General features: G+C 37.7%; 1 protein-coding gene across 1 annotated transcript; it reads left to right on the top strand.

The window, feature by feature from the left end:
* Window positions 1–13,911: 13,911 nt before the first annotated feature.
* LOC140159645 (uncharacterized) lies at window positions 13,912–14,448 on the top strand. Its single transcript, XM_072183139.1, has one exon. The coding sequence runs from the start codon at window positions 13,912–13,914 to the stop codon at window positions 14,446–14,448; it is 537 nt and encodes a 178-aa protein (XP_072039240.1).
* The last annotated feature ends 7,693 nt before the right edge of the window (window positions 14,449–22,141 follow it).

Here is a 22,141-nt window from a genome sequence, read left to right as displayed (position 1 = left end):
TTTGACCCTTTATCTGAGCACACCCTATAGACACCGACTTAAGTCGAGTCACATGATATAACCATGTCTTCATCGCATGAAATTTGTGGAAGGAGTAGCATTTTTGTGAAATCAACATTTTTGGCCATAAGGTCAAGGTCAAAGGTCACAGTCAGGTCAAAAGTCAAATGTAAGGTTTAGCCTAGTCCAGTGGTCATTTGGCTCAAGTATGATTGAAATCTGTCAAAGCATAAGAGAGCTAGGGCGAAACGTGGCAAGTCACGCAAAATGTCACGAGTTGCCAGAGGAATTATAAGAAGACAGAACAAGCCGACGTTCGTCGTCGGCTTGTAAGGATGTGTGATCCAATATGCAAATGCTTGCTTGGTCCTGTTCATCATGTAAATTTGAAGTCAACTTGATCAAAAGTGGGGAAAATACCTTGTGATGTAATCTGCCTATAGTGTGTCTCTTCTCAAGTTGAGAGTAGCGCCATGTTGGATTCCGCAGTGGCAGATTCGAATCGTGCGCTGACCTAATCCAGCGGGGTCGTATACACATGCATAGAACTGATTTGTGAGTAGGCTGGTGATGTAACCTCGTAAGCTCACCGATTCAAATCTGCCACCGCAAAAACCAACATGGCGTTACTCTCAATTTGAGACAATGCACCATAGCGCATGTACTTGAGCTCTGAACTGACACTGGTTACAATGTACCCATGCTATACTCAGTGTTGTACAATACACCTGCTACGTGAATATTGTCAAGTAAACGGCAGTATCTGCATGTAAATGGCATGTTAATAGCTGCCTGATACTGCATTGTTACTTGGGAGGTCTGTCTGACTTGATCTGATCCACTCAGGCCAAAGTTGGGAGTTTTGAAATCAAATACAGGGCACAAGTCAGGAGTAAACATTGTAGGAACATAAGGAGAGTGAGTGACATATCAAAATATCATGTAAAGCATTTTTGAGAAACAAGGTTTTCAACATTGTTATACTTGCAGTTATAGAAATTGGTGGAAAATAAGTGGTAGGTGTAATAGCTGCCTTGTGTCATGTACGAATTGTGGCACTGTCACTATGGACCACAATGGCCTCATCCCAATTGCATAGTTCAATAACCTCAATTAAACACTCATAGTGCAAAATTTGACCTCAAGTTGCAGAGTATGAGTTTTTGTACCCATATTTTCTAAGGTCATTCAATGAATGTACAAATGTATTGGGGTTAAAGAACTGTGCCCTGATAGATGAACATGTTGTGGATCCTAGTGTGTGAGGGTAGTGGAGCAATTTGAATCACCTGATGAACAGTCTCAAAGCTAGCCCAATGCCAACATTTGTCAAGATTTATTCCTCTGCAATTAGCACTTTTAAAATCGCACACAATTCAGCCGTTGTAGGTATGACTTACTTGCTCTCACATGACGAGTACAAATTTGTTTGTTATTGATGCATTGTGGTCATATAAATTACAATTTTTTACACCAATAATCATGCTACATGATCAGTAGGAATACTTATGGGCAAAAAAACAATTCTGAGCATGTGTATTATGGAGGAATAATTGTTTTCTTGATTTATAATCTATGTTGTTGAAAGCTTAATTTGTTACTATTATGCATATGCGACATATAGTGTGCAAAAGAATTGAGGTACGTATCGACCAGCTATGTGCACCCCTGTATATCTTAAACAAAGACAGATATTTCATAAATGGAACCAGCAGCCAACTGCATCTTTTAGCTTGGATGTAATTCCTCATTGTTGAAATTATTCAAGAAATAAAGATAAAACAATCAAGTTGCAGTTTGCTCCAATTTGCATGTCCTATGATTTGCATTCTCAAACAAGAGAACTAGCACCGTGTTGGTGTTGGATATGTGTGTGCCCACGTGGAAATCATTATTATGCATGGTTCCGTAGCACAACACACAAAGGTTTTAGCAAATAACAAACTTTGAATGGATTTCATGCATAGAGGATAAGATTATGAATAGAGGATATAATAGTAAAAGCAACAATTCTTGCTGCACTTATTATTTGTATCATTTAACAATAGTCACAGCAGTAGTGGGTCATTATGTGCACACAAAGGAAGCCCAAATTAGAACTGATCAGAAATCTATTTCAGAGAGGCCATTTTGAGACTAAATTTGTATAAATTTATGATATTTACTGTGAATTTTATCCAAAAATCCTCTTTGAAAACTGTTATTTTGTAACAAAATTCAATGAAAAGGGGCTCAAATTAATGTTTTCCGTCAAAGCTCCAAAGCCTTATAACATTGTGGATTAATATCAATATATTTATTTGGCGAATTGTCTTGTGGCATCTTGCCAGAAGTATTACAAATTATTAATTGGAAGTCCTGTACTTTGTCTACTTTCTTGAACACGCAAAATATAGACCAGACAGGTCAACTATGGTGTGGGTCTACTTTTTGGCGTAGTGGTAAAAGCCTAATAATTACCGCCGATTACGAGCTGATCAAAGTATAGTGGGGCTACCAAATCGCAAGTTTGGCAACTGAGATTGGCATGTGTGTGTGTAACAGGTGCAGGCCAGAGGCAAAGGTTTACCGTGAAGTGAGAAATTTGCACGCCTCGAAAGATTTGAGATTCTTCTCTGTCACAAATCAATTGGTTTACTATATATGCCTTTATGAAAGTGAATGAATTTTGCCAACATTTCATGCCAGCAAAAATATTTGGGTTTTCTCTTAATCTGGAAAATTGAATGGCATGAAAATATGATGTTTGTGACATTATACGTAAATAATTATGATGCAAGAATATGGTAGGTGGTACGATGCGAACTTAATAACCAAAAAACCAACAACAACATACATTGAGATGTGAGAAATTGTGTGGAAAGCTTTTAAAATAAGTATTATTTTATTTAGTAGTATTATTTTTTTTGTTTGGTGTTTATATTGCCCGTCTTAAGCTTAGCTAGGTCATACCTTGAATTGAACATGTCTGTTCATTTTTCTTTCTCATTTTTTTTAATGTATTGGTTTATGATTAGGGACAAAACGTTGACAGCAAATAATGTGGTTGATATGTCATCAAACTAATGATGGATTGAATTATGATAAATGACTTGCTTATTTGTAAATTGAGTATTATTTTTTGACAAATTTTGTATACATTTTTAGGGAGTTTATGTTCTTGTATATAGATTAATTATTATAACAAGCATACTGTATAAATACTGACAACTTCAGAGGTATTTAAATTATCAATATATTTGTTATGTACTTGTAGTTTGAAATGTTTTTCTCATTATTTTTATTTTTTCTGAAAGATTATGGAAGTGAACAATTAGTGTCAAAAAGTTTAATGAAATCAAAATTATTTGATTTAAATTTTAACCCCATGAGAACTACCTGCCTATTGGACAAAATTATCAATCAGTTGGACCAATCAGCAACATTGTTAGAATAATTCCGCCATACAAAAAAAATGGAGTGAATTGTTTGTCTGATTGGTGATTAAAGTGAAGATATCATGTAATTGACCAATCAGAGGCAATGTAAGATCGGCAGGTAGTGCTCAGGGGGTTAAAAGTTAACATGAAATGGTGGCAATGGTTTGAAGGTATGAGAAAGTAACACCTGTCATTATATGGCAAAGTTATTTTAAAGATGTATTTATACATGCCAAATGTATTATTTTACTATTGGAATTAATGTTAAAATGGATAAATCCAGCTGAAATACATACACCCCTATGGAAGACAAATAATGACCTTAATCTCCAACACAGGGGGTGTAGGTTTCAAATGGAGTCACCCATTCAGGCAACCTCATCTGAAAATCACACCCCCTGTGTGGAAGATTAAGGTCATGTCTTCCATGGGGTGTATGCACTTCAATTGGAATATCCCATTGCGGGGACGACTGCTTCATGTGGAACCTGATACATAACCCACAATGCACCATTCCAACGGCTACTTCCTCTGCTGACATTCCCATGTCTTCACCCAAATGTGGGATTTTTAATGCCATATGCAACCTTGTGTGTGGAGATGAGAGTATGTCACCCTGGAATAGTGCATGTGGGAAAGGTCTTTTGGTCAAAAAATGTTGAGAGGTGAGATGACGATGGACTGTTCCAGTTGAAATCCATACACCCAGTGTGGACATGACCTTAATGTAGACTTCAAATGGAGTTGCCCATTCAGGTAACTGGATTTGAAATACATACTCCCTGTGTGAAAGATTAAGCGTAAGTCTTCCATAGGGGGTGTGTGGATTTCAACTGCAACAGCCAATGGGATGAAGGGACTTGGTATCTATGAAATGAATTATTTAAATGCAAACAAGCATGAGAATTTGACATAGTCTATTTACGTCAATCAAAACCAGTCATGAATAAGGTCAAAGGTTAACTTTACTTACCAACACCACACCACCGCTTACGAGTTGCAATGCGCTCTTGGTGTTGTTACTTGTGTGAGTGTAAGTTTGTCTGAAACCATGTACAAGAGAAGTGCTTCATATTTTATAGTTTTGACATTAACAGGACCACAGGACATATCAAGTATGCGCAAATTAAGAGTACTGGTAAACTTTGACTGCCAATCCTATTAAGTACAAAACAAATTAGGGCTAGTGTAATAGTCCGACATTTTTGCATGCATTTTTCAGTTGTGAGAAACAGTTTTCTGTTATGCTGCGATTTCCACTCAAATAGGATATTCTACTTTAAATTGGGCCTACCCCTGTGAAAGATTTAAGAAAAGTCATCCACAGAGGGAGTATGTTTTTCAAATTGAATTGGTTGTTATTTTTTTAACCCATACTCCCCTTGTATATGACTTTACCTATTATCTTCCACACTAGAGTGAGTATTTCAAATGGAAGTGACCCATTTTTTCTATTCTATTTGAAAGTCGCTCCCCTGTGGAAGATTTGTCTGCAGTCTTCCACAGGGGAGTGTGAATTTCAAAAGGAACAGCCTAGTGATTTTCCACTGCTGCTGCTGTGTTTATTGCAGGGAGAAAGTGCATGCAAAGTGTTGAACTATTTAATAACCCTGACATTGCTAATACACTGCACACTATTGGGAATACTAGTTATACACACTATCTATATTAAGGGTACAAATCAAAAACGATGAAGCTCTATAAACATAGCTAGTTTTATTGGTACAAACCGGACTCCTTCCTCTTCTTTATGGAAACCAAAATGGGGTCAAAGAAACCAATGTTTTTAGAGAACTGCTAATGAAACTAGTTTCATTGAAATGGCTTCATTAATCATCTGGTTCGTTCACAGAAAAATACAGCACTAAATTTTGGAGATTAAAAAATTATTATCAAGTTCTGCCAAATGAAGCATAGCTCAATCCTAATCATTCATTTAGTATTATCTGGAGATAAAAAGAAGTTCACTATTTTACTAATTTCTTGAAAAAAGAGCCAAAACATGCACAGTCACATATATCAAGGACTTGGAGCAAGTGAAGCATTCAAAATCATGGGTATATGCGAATTTTGCTCTAATTTTCCTTTTTGTGTTACTTTAATTAAATGATTGGTTACCAGAATGAAACAAGTCTTTTGCACAAATTAAAATGCATAAATTGAAATAAGACTTCGTACAAGTCTTTAGACTTGATTGTCACAGGATATGAAAAACCCCTTAAAACATGTTTTTGTCCCTTAATTCATAAATTTGGCCAAATATTGAAATTCAACTTTTGTTTGGCTGAAGTTGATAATATTTTTTTAATTTCAAAAAATTAGTGCTGTATTTTACTGGAATGGGGAGTAAACACTGGAATATTGGTATCTTTGTATTCTCCTGTGTGTGAAATGAATGGAACAGATTTCATTGGTATGTTGGTGGCATGTTTGATTTCTAATGACATGGACAAGATATTGCAAGCAAACCCATGATGACCTACTTCTCATTGATGGGAGTTGAAGATAACTATGTCACTGTGTTATGATAACACTGGATTTGATGTCGGTAAGATAGTGAAATACAGGCTATTAGCCTCTCACTATCTCGGCAGAAAATCACACCGGAATAGTTCTTGTCATGGTATGTACAGTGGAGGGGCAACGGGCAGTGGGGACAGTCAAAACTCCCCAGTAAAAACCCAAAATTATGAAAGTTTCCACTTTTTGCGGCAATTTTGCCCCTGAAATACACTTTACCCCCAGAAATTCACTTGGCCCCCCCCCCCCCGAAGATATTCCTGGCACCACCACTGAATGGAATATTATTCATAGATTCATCAGGTTTGTTGATCAAATCAGAAACTCAAAACCAATTTATGTTATTGTTTTCGCAAACAAAATTTGAATTTCTGAAATTATGTCCATTTTGATATCGTTTAGTTCAGTTTGGGCTACCTTTGGTCACCCTTTGCATGACTGTGAGTACAACCACTCTCATGCAAGTGTTGGGTAACTTTGCTGCAGTTCAGGTTAAATTAAAATGAACAAATGTTTCTGTACTTTTGATTGGTGTGAAAACAATGAATGTACATATATCAATGGTCACATGTAAGGAGTTGGAACTGCTTTGATTGAGCACTGATAACCTTACTGCATTGCAGTGGCATAGCCAGTGGTTGTTATCACCTTCCTCCCCAGTGGCGTAACTAGGGTTGGTAGCGCCCGGGCAAGAAACAAAACTGGCGCTCCGCATTCTTGAAACAATAGCGAGCGGAGCGCGCGAAATTTTGGACAAATAAGGCCTACCACTAATTAATTTTGGCTACTAGAAGTTGAATATCGGTCTTAAAATGTTCTTTCAAATGATTTTGTGCTGAAATGCGCACGAAAATTTTAACTTTCATCACTTGGAGGGGTGCAGAATCGATGCTGAATTGCTCAATTTGGCGCCCCCTAAGGGTGGTGCCCAGGGCACATTGCCGCCCCCTAGTTACGCCACAGTTCCTCCCCACCCCTACCCCCACTCGTCATATATAGCCTATCAGTACACCTTAGTTTGTCGATACATGACGACGGTGTGTTGTGAAAAAAGTTGGGGTCAACAATTAATAATTTTGTATGACCTCGGAAAACCTATACCACATGTCAAACTCTGATGTACTTCTTCCCTTTTGCCTGTTTACGGTCAAAATTAAGCTAATTTTGTCACATTGGAGGACTAAAATAGGTATATAAATGTTAAGGAAAAAAATTTGGTATCCACCCCCCCAAATTCATGAGTGCAAAAAATATTTCCTTAAGTACATGCACAAGTTCATGCCCCCCTCCCCCATTTCCAAAAACCTGGCTACGCCACTGCTGCATTGAACCATGAATATACTAACATCAAAATGGGTTGTGTGAGTCAAGTATATAAAATAAATCATGCCATTTGTAGTGATATTTCAACAGTATGGGCCTTCATTAGAACCAGTCACCAATAACAAGCATGTTTGTTGGCATGTATATTCCATGCTGGTTTAAAATGATTGTAATCACTTATTTTTGTATAATCATTTGGATTTTGTCACAGCTAGTCAAAGGAGTATATGTGGTATGTCCAAGACTTGGTACAAAGCTATTATGTCATACAGGGTGTATCAAAATGATTGTTATCCCGGCAGTTTTCTGTGATTATGGACAAAATGCAACATAAGATCCACCTAATTTGTAGATAATTGTTATAAAAGATCATTAAAACTATAAATTACTTTGATTTGAAGAGGATCCATTGTTGCCTTTTGTTGTTGGGCAGGAAAAACCTCCAATGTATTTGTGGCCCCTGAACATGTTTAAAACAAAACTGCAAACAGGTTACATCGGAGGCTTTGTTTTAACATGTTCGGGTGCCAATGACACACAGGTTTCTCCTGCCCAACGATGATTTGGGATAAGCAGTCATTTCAATAAACATCACATTTTATGAGTAACAATCATATTTATCACATTTACACTGGGCAAAAACTGTAATCGACTAATAAGGTGTGTTTTGAATTACATCCAATGATTAGCATTTAAATTGATTTGTGTAGCAGTTGTTTTACACTGAATTCAATTCTGAATTTGCATTTAAGAAAGTGCGTTTTTGCTGGCCTGGTGATAGCCCGACGTGCAACAACCGCAGGTCACTTAAATCGATTGGGACTTGACTGAAATCGATTACAATTTTTGCCCAGTGTAAGTGGGGTCTTTGATACAGACTGTAGTAAGATGACACATGAGTTTCTTTCAATCTCACACAAGACTTGATAAATTGTCTGGGATCGTTAACAAACGGTCAACAAGGGGGACCCAGTCTGATCCATCCTGTCTGATGTTGACAATTTTGAAATTTGATTTATTCTCGAAAGCTTTTCAACATAATATTTTAAATAGCTGCACATTAAACCATATGAGTCAACTGTATTTATGTAGGCTGCAATACATTATTGCAGTTAGTAAATCAACTGCTAAAAGTGTGAACATAAAAACTGGAGAAAATATTTCTGGTTTACATCCTCTCGCAAACCTTTGATCATATTTCGACTGCTCAGTGGCAGAAGTTGGTAAATGCAATAGCTGCCATGTGTAGCTGCCATGTTTAGATGAGTACAATATACTGTGTGTAAATTGCCAAATGTTCACAGGGCAGCTATTGCACTTTCCTGCTTCTTGCACAGCAGTCGATTTGTTTATATTTTGGTATAAACCTCAATATCATTTTTGACAACAGCTGCCTGGTGTGATCAGATTGAGTCTTTATTTATTGAAGTGAAGTCTTCGTTAAAGAAATATCCGAAAGAAATGTCATTCCAGATAAGTGATACTTATTTGCTGTCGTAAAATGCAAACTTTGAATCTTGACATGCGTGCGATACATGGTGGCAAAGATTGAAAAGTTGTTGTAACTGTATTTATTTCTTTACTTGTTTGTAAACAAAAATTTATATGCTATTTTTTGATTGGCAGGCAGGCAGGCGGAGAATGTGAGAAGTAGGAATGGTCATTTCTGAGTGACCGCTGGTCATCCTCTGAAAGATTGACCGCTCGTTTAAAAAAGTGCAATAAAATTCCAAGTAGATTGAGAAGTAGAAAAGGTGAATGCAAAGAAATATGATGTTGCCATGACAACTGATGGAATCCAACTGATACATATGCTCATAAAAATATTAAATTGATTTGAGAATGTTTTGCTTTATAAATAAATGTATCATTTTTGTTTATTATTATTATGTTATTAATTTGGTACCTAAAGCAAGTGTGATATTGATGCTCACATGTTTATTACATTTCTCGTACAAAATTGTTACTTGTTTTTGATCAGTTTAAAAGAATGGGTTTTTTTATAGAATAACAAATGCCCTTACATGTACGTGTAAGATTATAATAATGTACTTTATGTGTCATCTATTTCCATTTTTGATCAAGCAGCTGCATAAGACAAGCACAAGAAAGAGAAATTGTGAAATCAGTATCCAAAAAATGAGCATTTCTAAGTTTTACTAGTCTCAGCATCATATAATGACAAAAGTGTCACTTTGAGTGTTGACCTAAACCATATTCAGTTATTGACTTACATGTTATGAACTTTCCTATGTTAGGTGCTTTTGCAAACAAAAATTGATGGTTGCAATTTGTATGGAACAGATATTACAGAGCTCTTTTATTAAAATCACTTAATACTCTCCCAATCAGCAACATTAACAAGCTGGAAACTGCTCTAATCATGCACAAATTCACCACTGACTATCTCCTAACCATTTTCAACTCTTAGAAACTAATGGTTTAGAACAAATTTGGCGACTTTTAAACATTGGCTACCGCAACTTCAGATAGTTTCCTTCCCCATAGAAACCAATGGTTAAGAGAAAAATTGGGTGACTTTTCGATTATTTGACCCATGATTCGGGCTGCAATTTTTTGGCAAACCTGTCACCTGCATTTTTCTCAAAAATTATAGCGCATTGGTGACAAGTAAGATATGTATATTATAGGGGCAAGGACTACAACTACTGCACTGTAAATTTTATTTCAGCACAAACAATAGTTGTGGAGTTACAGTCAAAAATGAGGGAAAACCAATATTTGATCAATAAATCAAGAACTACTTGTCTTGAGTCACTGAAATTCCAGTGTAGTAACTGGATTCCTTGCCCCTATAATATACATAACTTTTGTTACCAGTGTGTTATTAGTTTTGAGAAAAATGCAAAAATGGTCACAAATTTATCAAGGGGTGTAGTACCACCTTAAGCCACAAAACACGCCTCGTCATTGTTACCATGGCCCCATTATATGCAGAACGGTGCCAATAACCCAGCCATTAAATAAAGCAAGACACCTTTCAAGTAATGAGACCGTAAAATCGCTTTGTTAAGGAGTCAGACAAAGTACTTGTTTTATACAAGCTATACACTTGAAAATTTCAGCTTATTCTTCCTATACAGTAATATCCAAACTTTTGGGTTTGAGAAGATTTTGCCCACCTTAAAACTGGCTCCAGTTCCTCAAGGGGGACGGGGGATTTTGTAGTGTCAGAGAGGGCCTGTCGCGGTGCCCACTTCGTGTACAACGTGTTTCTAACATGCAATCTCACTTCCGGTGACTGGAAATCTGTACATCCTATCATACACTCTCAGAAAAGTTTGCCCAGCGTTGGTTAAGGAGGGCACAGCCCAACGTTGGGTAATGTTTTGCCCAATGTGTTTTCCTTTAGCCAACCCAATATTGGGTAAATCATTACCCAACATTTTGCCCAATGTTGGGCTGTGTCCTCCTTAACCAACGTTGGGCAAACTTTTCTGAAAGAAGATATTTAAATCACGGCCAAACAAGGTGTGTACTGGAAGGTGCATATTGAAAACAAGTGAAGAGCTTTGTTTCAAAACCCCTTACATCCACTTTTGGCCAAATTGAGTTATTGGCATAATATTATAGTGTGGGTAAAAATACGCATTTTGGTGGTTGTTTGACCTTCATACTACCTTCCCTTCCGGAGTTATCGCATATTTCCCGTTTGGGAAATCTTAGAAATTTCGGAAATCTGAACTTAAAATGAATATAGAATTGTTTTGTTTTTAATTTTTTGGTGTATAATGGTAGCCTGGAATGTTCTTTACCTATTAAAACCAAAAGGAACTGTTTTTGGGTCACTATGTTTGAAAAAACAATTTTAATTAACAAAAGGTGTAGCTTCGAAATACCCCAAAATGCCATTTTCCCGAATTTAATTAAAAATTCATAATTAAAAAAGTAAATGAGATTTTCAAAGCATTAGTCAAGTTACATAATGTAGTGTAAACAAATGGGCTCAAATTTGATTGCAAAGGTGGTTTCTAGAAAAGGGGTAAATTTATTTTGTTGCAAAACCCCTTACATCCACAAAAGGTGCGATATAAAAGAAATAATAAAATAAATAGGAAGCCTTGAAAATTGTCCCAAACCTATTCTTTTAGTTTCTATTCATCAACACTTTATCCAATCCCAAATTGAATCAAATCAAACAAGTGGATGTAAGGGGTTTTACAACAAAGCTCTTCAAGTATAAACCTGAAAATTTAATTCCAATCCCATTCTCAGTTGGCATGACAAAACACCTCTGTTGCTTTTTGAGTTACTTCTGTGTTTCAGTCACAATTGTTCTGAAGTGTACAGATCTTGAATAGAAACTGATACAGTTTTGTTTGCAAGAGGGACCATACTGAAGAAAACCATCAAAGAAAAAAAAAGAAGGAACTTTTATTTTTTGGTTAAAATGCAAAATGCAACAATAAAATGACATTTCTCAATACTGAACAGGGACGCGAAATCAAGACACCTCATGCAGAGAAAGCCAGTCATCAACTTTAAAAATACACTAACTTTAATTGGCTTTGAAACAAGGAGACTTTGAACAAGGTGGCAGTTTTGGGAGTGAACATCCGCAACAGAAGTCCATTATCAGATTTTTTCTTGAATTTTGCAGCAAATTGTTCTGTCCACTCGTGGGGATTTAGAAAAAGAATAGTTTGCACTATCTACAGTGTCAAATTCCTGAGATATGAGATCAAACTTAGGTGATTCAGTGATGCGTATTATGTGGTACAACGCATCACGCCACTCGGGACTGTTAAGTTTTCAGGTGACAGTATATTTATCCATTGTGTGTTGTTGTCTATTAAGTAAAAACTCGCATCCCTGGGGACTAAAACTTGCAAAATGCATGTACAGTATCGTATCCATAACTTATGACTCGTTCATATTTGGGACAAAGATTTTCTAAAGAACCAAAAAAACACCACCATTTCTATAAGAAAATACCAAAAATTCTTATTCTGTCACCTTCTGATCTACTTCTACTTTTTGGTGTTTGTCGACAATTTGTCGTTATATATATGATAAGAAATGAAATTCTCAACATTTTATTATGAAAATCTATAAGTACATTATCGAGAAGGTCCTAACAGCGCGAACACCTACACTACTTCATTATCCATAAGCTTCATTTTACATGCTTACTTGCTGGTGATTTGCCTGATGATATGCAACCCAACCACCTTCAAAACGCTTACTATTATTCAATTTAACTTCTTCAAAAAATCGCTCAAATAACACATGCTCTCATCCTGACCGACTCTTCATCCAACATATACATCTGCAGTCCAAGAGAACGTGTTTGAGCCCTTATGTATCATTATTCGGGAGATGGGCAAGGTTTTTCGAAAAGTGTACAGGGTTGTGCCACGCAGACTTTTACATGCCGATATTTTCTATACTTTTTGCAACCCATCAGCCTGTACTAGAATTTAAAAAAAAAACACCCAGATTTGACCTACATTTGTCTCCCCTGAAAACCTACCCATCGATATGTCAAAATCGCTGAAAAGGTAGCCCAAAACCAAGGCACTTTCCCGTATACCTTCAACTAATGAGACCCCCCGTGGTATGTGACATTTCTTCGCATTCACCAAATAATTATTTTATAAGAACTGAAAGGCTACAGATTGTTATATGTGCATAGAGGTTGCCTGTATAAACAGTTACTGGGTGACAGTAGCGGCAAAAATTACCATTACAATTTAAATAATATTTTTGCTTGTTTGTTTGTTCACCTTTAAAATAATAATAAAAAAATGAAATGAATTTTACAACTTGAGAAGGGATAGTATCGAAGTACTTTTTCCTGTGTGGTTGATTTTATTTTTCATTTCTATAATGCACAGGCTGAAAGTGAATATGAAAGCCCACCAAGTAAAAAGGTTCTATCAAACACTTCACTGAGATAGCACTTTTCAGGTTTATTGTGAGTCCAAATTCCCGTGTTTTTATTATTTTCAACCCATTTTGGGGCTTTTTGGCCTGCATTTACGTACTTTTTCAGGTTTTCTCACTAGTTTCAGCTTTTTTGAGTGAAACTGAATGGCATCTGATCTAATGACCTCACAGAAAGAAACACAGCCGGTATAAATATGCCTATAGCTTCAGAACTATTAATTAATTATTGGAAATTTCATTGAGTTTACTGCTCAAACGTCACTTTTAAATCAAAGATATCAACTTTTAGATATTCAATTCAGGAATATTTGCTGGTGATGTTTACCAACTTTTAATTTCTGTTAGAGGAACTCCTCAAAACAAGGCAATACCCGGATACGAACTTTCAGTTATATGGCCATCTGAACAAATACTCCAGAGATGGAAAGACCCAAACACTATATAGAGATTGTTTGGAAAATAAGAAAACCAAGAAGAGGTGGAATGGAGGTAAAGAGCTCGAACAGAGAGAGCGCCACTTCATCTTAAATCAGCTGAGCCGAGATCAAACTGACCGGGCAGGACTGGGTTTCAAGAAAACCCAAAAGCTTATTAAGGACTTGAGCCAGAAAGAGCACAGAAAATGCCTCACTAGTCTGGTGAAAGAAGTGAATGAAGAAGATATGCTGGTTTACCTCTACGGATGTGCTAAACAAGGACAGTGGTTGAGATGGGACTAACCCATGCAGACTGACACCTCATGGAAGAAGCTCCTATATATGCCTGGACACCAGAGCTCCTGTCTTTCCATATCAATGCTATCCATGACCAACTTCCTTCACCTGTTAATCTGAAACTGTGGGGGGGGACCAATCTTGGACTGTGTCAACTCTGCAACTACCCTAACTGTACTCTACTCCACATCCTGAATTATTGCAGCTACTCACTTGAGAATGGAAGGTACAACTGGCGCCATGACCAAACACTAAGAATAATAGCATCAGGCCTGGCACCATATATTGATGAGGCTAACAACAGCAAAACAACAGAGTATACTCCAGACTTCATCCGGATCCCTACCATTGCTTTCCGTACAGCCAATGGCACAACATACATGAACCGAGCTCTACGTACTCCAAAGACAGAAGTAAAAAACGTCCTGAAGAAGGCTAGAGAATGGACCTTCCTGATGGATGAGGAGCATAAGTCTATAGTGTTCCCTCCAGAAATAGCAGAAACTGCCAAGCAACCTGATATTACGATCTATTCAGCCACCACTAAACATGAATCATCATAGAATTGATAGTACTATCGGAGGAGAACCTAGCCAATGCGTACGCCAGGAAAAGGTGTAAATATGAAGACCTGGTAGCCAAATGAGAAAACTGTTGTTGTGTGCAATCCATAACATGTTGCTCTTAATGCTGTTCTCGCCACAGTATCCAGTGCCTTTTTGGTTTCTTTGTTTGGGAGGCCAAAGAACTTGAAGCAGGTTCGAAGTGTGTTGTTTGTGAATCCTCTTAATCCCACCTCTACTAGGAAGTATTTTAGTTCCCATCCTGCTGATTGTCCTTCCTGGGTTAGATCTTCATCTGCAAGTTCTCCTCAGCAGGTACTGCGAGTTCAATTATGATGCCTTGCTTGTCTGATGGTGAGTAGACAGTTATGTCTGGCCTATTTGATGTTGTCACTATCTCTGGAGGGAACATAGCTTGGCGATTGTCTTCATCCCACACTACTTGCCAGTCCTCACAGCTTTGGATGATGTTGTCTTTCTGGGTTCTGTGGCATGCTACATGCTGATTTTCGTCGCCTACTGTCCCACATCTAGCTTTCAAAACAGCAGGAACTAGTTGGTGGACTATCTCTCCAGTACCATGTCATGTCTCCTGTTGTAACGGCCTGTTCTAAGAGAGTACTGGCGGCAGTTGAATATGTGCAGCATTGTACAGCAGTTGTAGCCACAGAGAGTACACTGACCTAGTGGGTGTTTGTTCCAGGTCTTCAAGTTGGCAGGTGAGGGTAGTGTGTCTTGGATTGAGTTGAGGTAAAATTTCAGCATCTCAGGTGACTAGGAGTAGAGGAGACTATTCCATCTTGTGTCCATGTGCATGGCTGTTTCCCATCCGAGGAAGCGACCTTGTTTTGTCATTCCATATAAGGAGACAAGTAGGTGCTGTTCTGAGACATCTTTGGTAATGGATGATAGCATGTGCTCTTGCTTAGACATCTGCTCTTGGCGTTTCTGACCCTTGATGAATCCCAGGCCTTGGCGACCATGTTGCCCTCTGCATAGCTCGTTGATAAAAAGATGTCTTTCTCTTTCATGCATCTTTCACACCATTCCACTGTTTCTTTCCTCTCTGTCTCTGCTCTATGTGACCATAGATGAACTGTGTCTCCTCGTCCACAGAGTATTTCATTATGTGGTACTTCATCAACTGCATACATTTGAAATGCGTTATTAAAGCTTTCAGTTGGAGGCCCTTGTTATCTCTCTTTCTGTAAAGAATAGAGGGGTAAGCGCATTTCGGCAGGCCTGTCCATCTCTTGAGGTGGCGTGTAGCCGCAGTTTGAAGATTTTGGGCGAATGACACTGGGAAGCAGTAGATGAGAAATTCCCAAAATATGCTGCTCACAATGTGGTTTTCATATATCCACATCTTAGCGATACTGTTGACTTTGTCATTGTTTACTCTCTCTAGGAGAGTCTTCAGTTTGGACTCAACACCTTAATCGGACTTCTTTGTCGAGAAATCGCATGGATGATTGGTGGATAAACGGGATGTCCTTCCCACTGATGTGAAGTTGTGGGTCACATGGTGCATAGGTTGTCGATGTCCTTCCATTTGTCCTGACAATGTTTGACTTCTTCATGGCCAGACTTGGTCTTGCTTGGTCTTCAGTAAGTCCAATAGGAGGTTGAATACCATCCGGAAGAGCACCACGGAGAGTGGACATCTTTGGTATAAGCCAATTTGGTACATGAACCAATCTGAGGTCCATTTCTGGGTTCTCACTCTTACAAACAGCTCGTCATAGTAGTTAAAGATTAGCTCATGAGTGGTAGATGGGACGTTATACCATTCCAGTGCAAATTTGACCAGGTTATGATCAACCGACCCATTATGCATTAGCCAGGTCCAGCCATGATGCGACAATCTCACGAGCATTCTGTTTAGCACCAAGGAGGGTCTCCATCAGGGCTATACCTGGTAGAAATCCCTTCTGGATGGCTTGGTCTATATAACATCTTCCCGCTAACATTTGTCAAAGTTATGTTTCTAAACAGGGGTGTTCTGGCCTTGATGTATCATCCTCTTTTGGTATCAGAACTGCTTCTCCAATTTTCCATGACAGGGGGATTTTGCCCTTCTTCCAAACTCTTCTGAGGATACTATGCAATACTGAAACAACTATTGGACATTTATTGTACAGCAGGTATGGGATGGCGTTGGTTCCTGGAGCAGACTTATTTTCTCGGTATTACTTCCTCAAGTTCTGCCATTGATGGCGGATCTTCCGACAGTTGGTACCTTGGAGCTGCAGGTTTTGGAATGCCTCTCACGGAATTGTATCGGTAATCTCGCTTTTTGTCTGAAAACGTTGTGCTGAAATATATACTTATTCGCTACATCTCTGGAGAAGCCTGGTGCTCCTTGCGCTGCTTTGGGGTCAAAGAGCTTCTTAGCGTACTGGTGGGTTTTTTTTATTAAACGCCTCCTGTGCATGTCTCTTTCCTTTCTCTTTGAGCTCCATTTTCCTGATCTTGTTATGAAGTCTCATTGCTGTCAGGAACTCTGGCTTCACTTTCAGTATTTCATGGTCTGATTTGGTGTCTTTCATTGCTTTCTTGAGTTTCTTCTTAAGATCTTGTTTCATTTTGCGAAGTCTTTTCTGTTGGCGAGACTTTTGCACTTTCTTCTGATTTTTTGCTTTGGGTGGTTGTTTGACACCGTATTTTCTTCTAGGAAGTTTTTTTCTCTTCTTTCTAGCTCTACTGTTGGGTCTTTGTAAATAGGGAGTGATTCCAATGCTTCTGACACTTGGTTTAGATTCCATCTTGCCACAGACTTTCTTGATGTTTAGCTGGTCTTTCTTCTGATGTAGGAGTAATCATCCTTCAGGTTGGCTCTGTGGTTATGTACCTGACCATTTCCTGATTGACTCGTCTTACAGAGAGCAGGCTTAGAGGCATTGCTCGAAGTTACTTTCTCCTGCGCTTTCCTACAATGGGCTTGATGTGCTGCCCGGCTGCGGCTTGAAGGCCACTCTTTTCCACAAAATGAAATTGGGGTAAAAGGCGGAAATACGGAACAGCATAATGTGCGTGAGGTGTTAATACATTAGGAGCAGATGGAAGGCTGGCAAGAAATTTGAAAACATGACGATTATTAATACGACTCTAATGACATGGCAGTGTCAACAAAATAGAGCATTTTGAAATGTTTAATTTATAGAAGTCAACATTAGCTAACATTTAATATGGACGGGGAAACGACTCATTACGCATCAGCAGTGTTCGTGTTTTAGAATGATGATCATCATAAAAATCATAAAAATACTGACACGATATTTTATCTTCCTAAATTCCTCTTCCCCTATCAAAGTTGGCTGTTGGAATCTGACTTGATATATGAGCGGTAAACCCCTTACGTCTGCGTATACACCAGGGATCTTACTAATGCGTTTTATACATCCAGTGTACCACATAAACATACTTCTATTCCGATGTAATAGCTTAAGTCTACGTACGTCATGTACGTCAGATTTCTTTAACTCATCCGTCAACCATATACCATAAAATATATTCAATGCTAATATTTATAATTTTACTGGCACGAACTAGGTTGCTTACCCTATCTCTTATCGAATAATGGGTGTTTAAAATAACAAACATGCACACTAAAATGCTTATATCGCTGCCTCCTTCCCTGGCATTTAATTCGATTTTTTATTAGATCCGAAGACTAACTGACCTTACATAGATTTACTTAGCGTTGTTTTATCAATATTCCTAAGAGGGTCTTCTCCAAACATAAGCAGTTTGTCGTGCAACCATGATACCTCGGTTGGTCCTAAGGCATTCTGCCGGCCCGATTACATTCTTACCTTCGATTTATCAATGCTTGTTGATAGGTTGGTTGTTGGCTAAGTGATCGTGGATGGTGAGTGATAGAAAACCGATTATTATGTCAAAATATTAAAATTAGAAAATATACATGTTTGATATTTTATACAAAACGTTGACAATATGAAGCCGTTCGCTTAAGTGAAGGTGTATTTTTTTATCAGATTATGTTCGCTTACTTTATCTGTTTATTTATCATTCTAATTATGTATCTTCTTCTTATGGGCTAATATTAGGTATTGCAACCGAATTGAAAGTTACGAAATGGCTACAATATAGTTATTACTTATGAAATAGCTTATAATGTGGCATATGATGTTGCAAACTTCATATAGGAAATTCTTAAAATGTTGCATTTTGGTTCTCACTTTTGTTTTTAAGAAGTGAAAAGACTCATTACGCATCAGCAGTGTTCATGGTTTAAAATGATGATCATCATAAAACTAAAAAAAATACTGACACGATATTTATCTTCCTAATTCCTCTTCCCCTATAAAAGTTGGCTGTTGGAATCTGACTTGATATATGAGCGGTAAACCCCTTACGTCTGCGTATACACCAGGGATCTTACTAATGCGTTTTATACATCCAGTGTGCCACATAAACATTCTATTCCGATGTAATAGCTTAAGTCTACGTACGTCATGTACGTCAGATTTCTTTAACTCATCCGTCAACCATATACCATAAAATATATTCAATGCTAATATTTTAAATTTTACTGGCACGAACTAGGTTGCTTACCCTATCTCTTATCGAATAATGGGTGTTTAAAATAACAAACATGCACACTAAAATGCTTATATCGCTGCCTCCTTCCCTGGCATTTAATTCGATTTTTTATTAGATCCGAAGACTAACTGACCTTACATAGATTTACTTAGCGTTGTTTTATCAATATTCCTAAGAGGATCTTCTCCAAACATAAGCAGTTTGTCGTGCAACCATGATACCTCGGTTGGTCCTAAGGCATTCAGCCGGCCCGATTACATTCTTACCTGTGATTTATCAATGCTTGTTGATAGGTTGGTACCGTTGGTTGTTGGCTAAGTGATCATGGATGGTGAGTGATAGAAAACCGATTATTATGTCAAAATATTAAAATCAGAAAATATACAAGGAAGGTTAATATGTTTGATATTATATACAAAACGTTAGTGATATGACACCGTTCGCTTAAGTTAAGGTGTGTTTTGGGTTTTTTTATCAAATAGTATTTTAAACATGCTCGCTTCCTTTATTTATTATTCTAATTATGTGTCTTCTTCTTATGGGCTAATACGGTATTAGGTATTGCAACCGAATTGAATGTTAAGAAATGGCTACAATTTAGTTATTATGGATGTATTATAAACACCTCAAAAGAAATAAGTCCCCCTCTGAACATGTCGTCATAACATCGTAAGGTTTCATTTTGTACCAACAAAACTAACTTTGAAATAATTATATGACTGTTTACTAAGTGCTGTGTGAAAATGAGAGATTTCCATGGCTTCAGGGCTGAATGAGCCTAAATTGAAGGCAAAAACTGCCCTTTTCAAAAGTCACAAAGTAGGCCTATGCTTGTCACAAAAGTTGATTCATGTCTTGTGTTGTTACTACTAGAAAACCCCATCCGCTGAGTGCACCAAATCCGCGTAACTTACTAGTTTAGTAGCTTACTTCTTTAGTAACTACTCCGTAACTGCCGCGTATCTTACTAAACTAGTATTTTTGGGACTTGCGCTGAAGCGTATCTGGCGAGTAACTACTTCTTTAGTATCTTCGTTAATGGAGCAATAAATCCCAATCAGCACCTTTAATATCACGTTTTTAACCACGCGGTCAATTATTATTCAATTTCAACAATAGGCAGTGTTATGTCACTAAATACCCCGGTACAAACAAAATACCATCAGTGTGTTTAGCGTATTAAGTAGTAGTAGGCCTATATGAGGCTTATGATTATAATATCTATTTTGTCACACCATGACAGAAGGGTAACACGCCGGGGTGGGGACTCAGCAGTGTAGTTTTGGTAAAAATCCTTTCGGGGTCAAAGTAGTTTACATGCTCAGTCGCGTATCAGAGTCAGTTGAAGGAGGGGGAAAAGACCAAAAAAATGGTGGCTATGTGTTATTGTGATAATTGCTCAAATCAATTGTAGGCCTACACCATTTTAGCCCCAAATTAAGGTGATATTTTTTGTTTTCTATGCCAAAATTAATTTATTTTGCCCAAATAAGGGTAAAATTGTGTGTTTACAGGGCCATTTTCAATTTTACACTGGGGTTATGGGTGAAATATTTAGGGTGTTGGTTTTAGGGTGTTGACATTTTCTATGTGAGGTTGGTTTTAGGGAGTTGGAATTTTCTTTTTGGGTGGGGGAGTTACCCCCCCACACACACACACACAAAGATGATCTTGGTGCTCAGTTCAAATGACCGTATGTCATAAATAAGCCGCAAAATGTGGGTCTCATTTTGGGGCTTCTTGTATAATAATGGCTCCCCAATTTTAGTATAAAGGTTTGTATTTTTCTAAAACATCACAAAAAGCGCAAGTTTAAAAAAAAAAGATATTTGGTAACAATGTGGCAAAATTGTTTTCAATTTGGTCAAAATATCTGACAATCGTGGGCATACATGTACTTTATTCAAACATTAACCAAATGGTGTGCCCTGCAACCAGGCGAACCGGGAATGGAATAAACAAGAGGATAGAGGGGCATATAATTCCTCAAGGGTCAGGAAATATACTTAAAATAAATCCCATCCAGGGCCAGTCGGATTGGGATATATCATATGGATCTGCTGTTATCAGGTTAAAATAAGAGATTATCAATATCATGAGGAAATAATTTGTTGCTGTGATTGTATCCAGCCGTGTGAAGCACAAAACTTGCAATTATTCCTAATTCGTGAAGCTTGGGGGGAGATCATTTAAAAGATCATTTATATGTAGGCCTATACGGTATTAGAGATAGAAGATATCCTGAGTTTTGAAAACATGTTTCCCCAGATATTAAAATATTTATATAGATTCGAATTCGAATTATCAGTGTAGTAAATAGAATACAATTGGGGACCGTTCACAAACACTTGTTAGGGGCCTGATACAAAAAGGGGTTCTTAAATATTTTGACCCTCCTAAGGGGGGGCCCTGAAAAAATGACCACAAATTTTCCTGGGAAAATTGAGTTTATATCTTTTCTATGGGGTTGAGCCATAATTTTCATGTCAAAAGGGGGGGGGCCTGAAATTTTGAGATCTCAAACAGGGGGCCCCGAAAAAATTTCGCAATGATTTTTTTTTGCATCAGGCCCCCCTATCAAGTGTTTTGTGAACGGTCCTTGTCATTTGTAAGCCATAAAATAAGCGCATAAAGTAATGGGACTTTGACTCTATTGTGGTAGGCCTACTATTCAGCATCGAAGTGGTTACGTAATTCTCTTGGTTACCGGATCACGCTACTTTGGTATGCCTTCGAGTGCCATATACTTTATGTGGTGATCATTTCGATCGTGGTTCATTACTCTAGCGCGTGATCCCGTTGACATAGTAACATTACGTAACTTCGATACTGAATAATTAATAAATATTATGCTATCTACTGATGATACAAAATAATGGAATCCAACATGCATTCGCTAATCACTAGGCCTATATTATGTGACACGTCACAGGGAATGAATGAGTGATTGATTGATTGATTAATTGCTTGATTGATTGATTGATTGATTGATTGAAGAGCGTTTATACTAATTAACGATGATCTATCTTGTCTTGTTCTCCCTTTCAGAATAAATGTTCTGGCCGTAGGCCTACACGAAAAGGTTTGCGGTGCCGCATACGAGACGCTCCACACGCTGAATACGCTC

The sequence above is a fragment of the Amphiura filiformis genome, chromosome 8 (genome assembly GCF_039555335.1).
Source record: "Amphiura filiformis chromosome 8, Afil_fr2py, whole genome shotgun sequence".
Taxonomy (NCBI): Eukaryota; Metazoa; Echinodermata; class Ophiuroidea; order Amphilepidida; family Amphiuridae; genus Amphiura; species Amphiura filiformis.
This window is presented reverse-complemented; position numbering and strand designations above follow the sequence as displayed.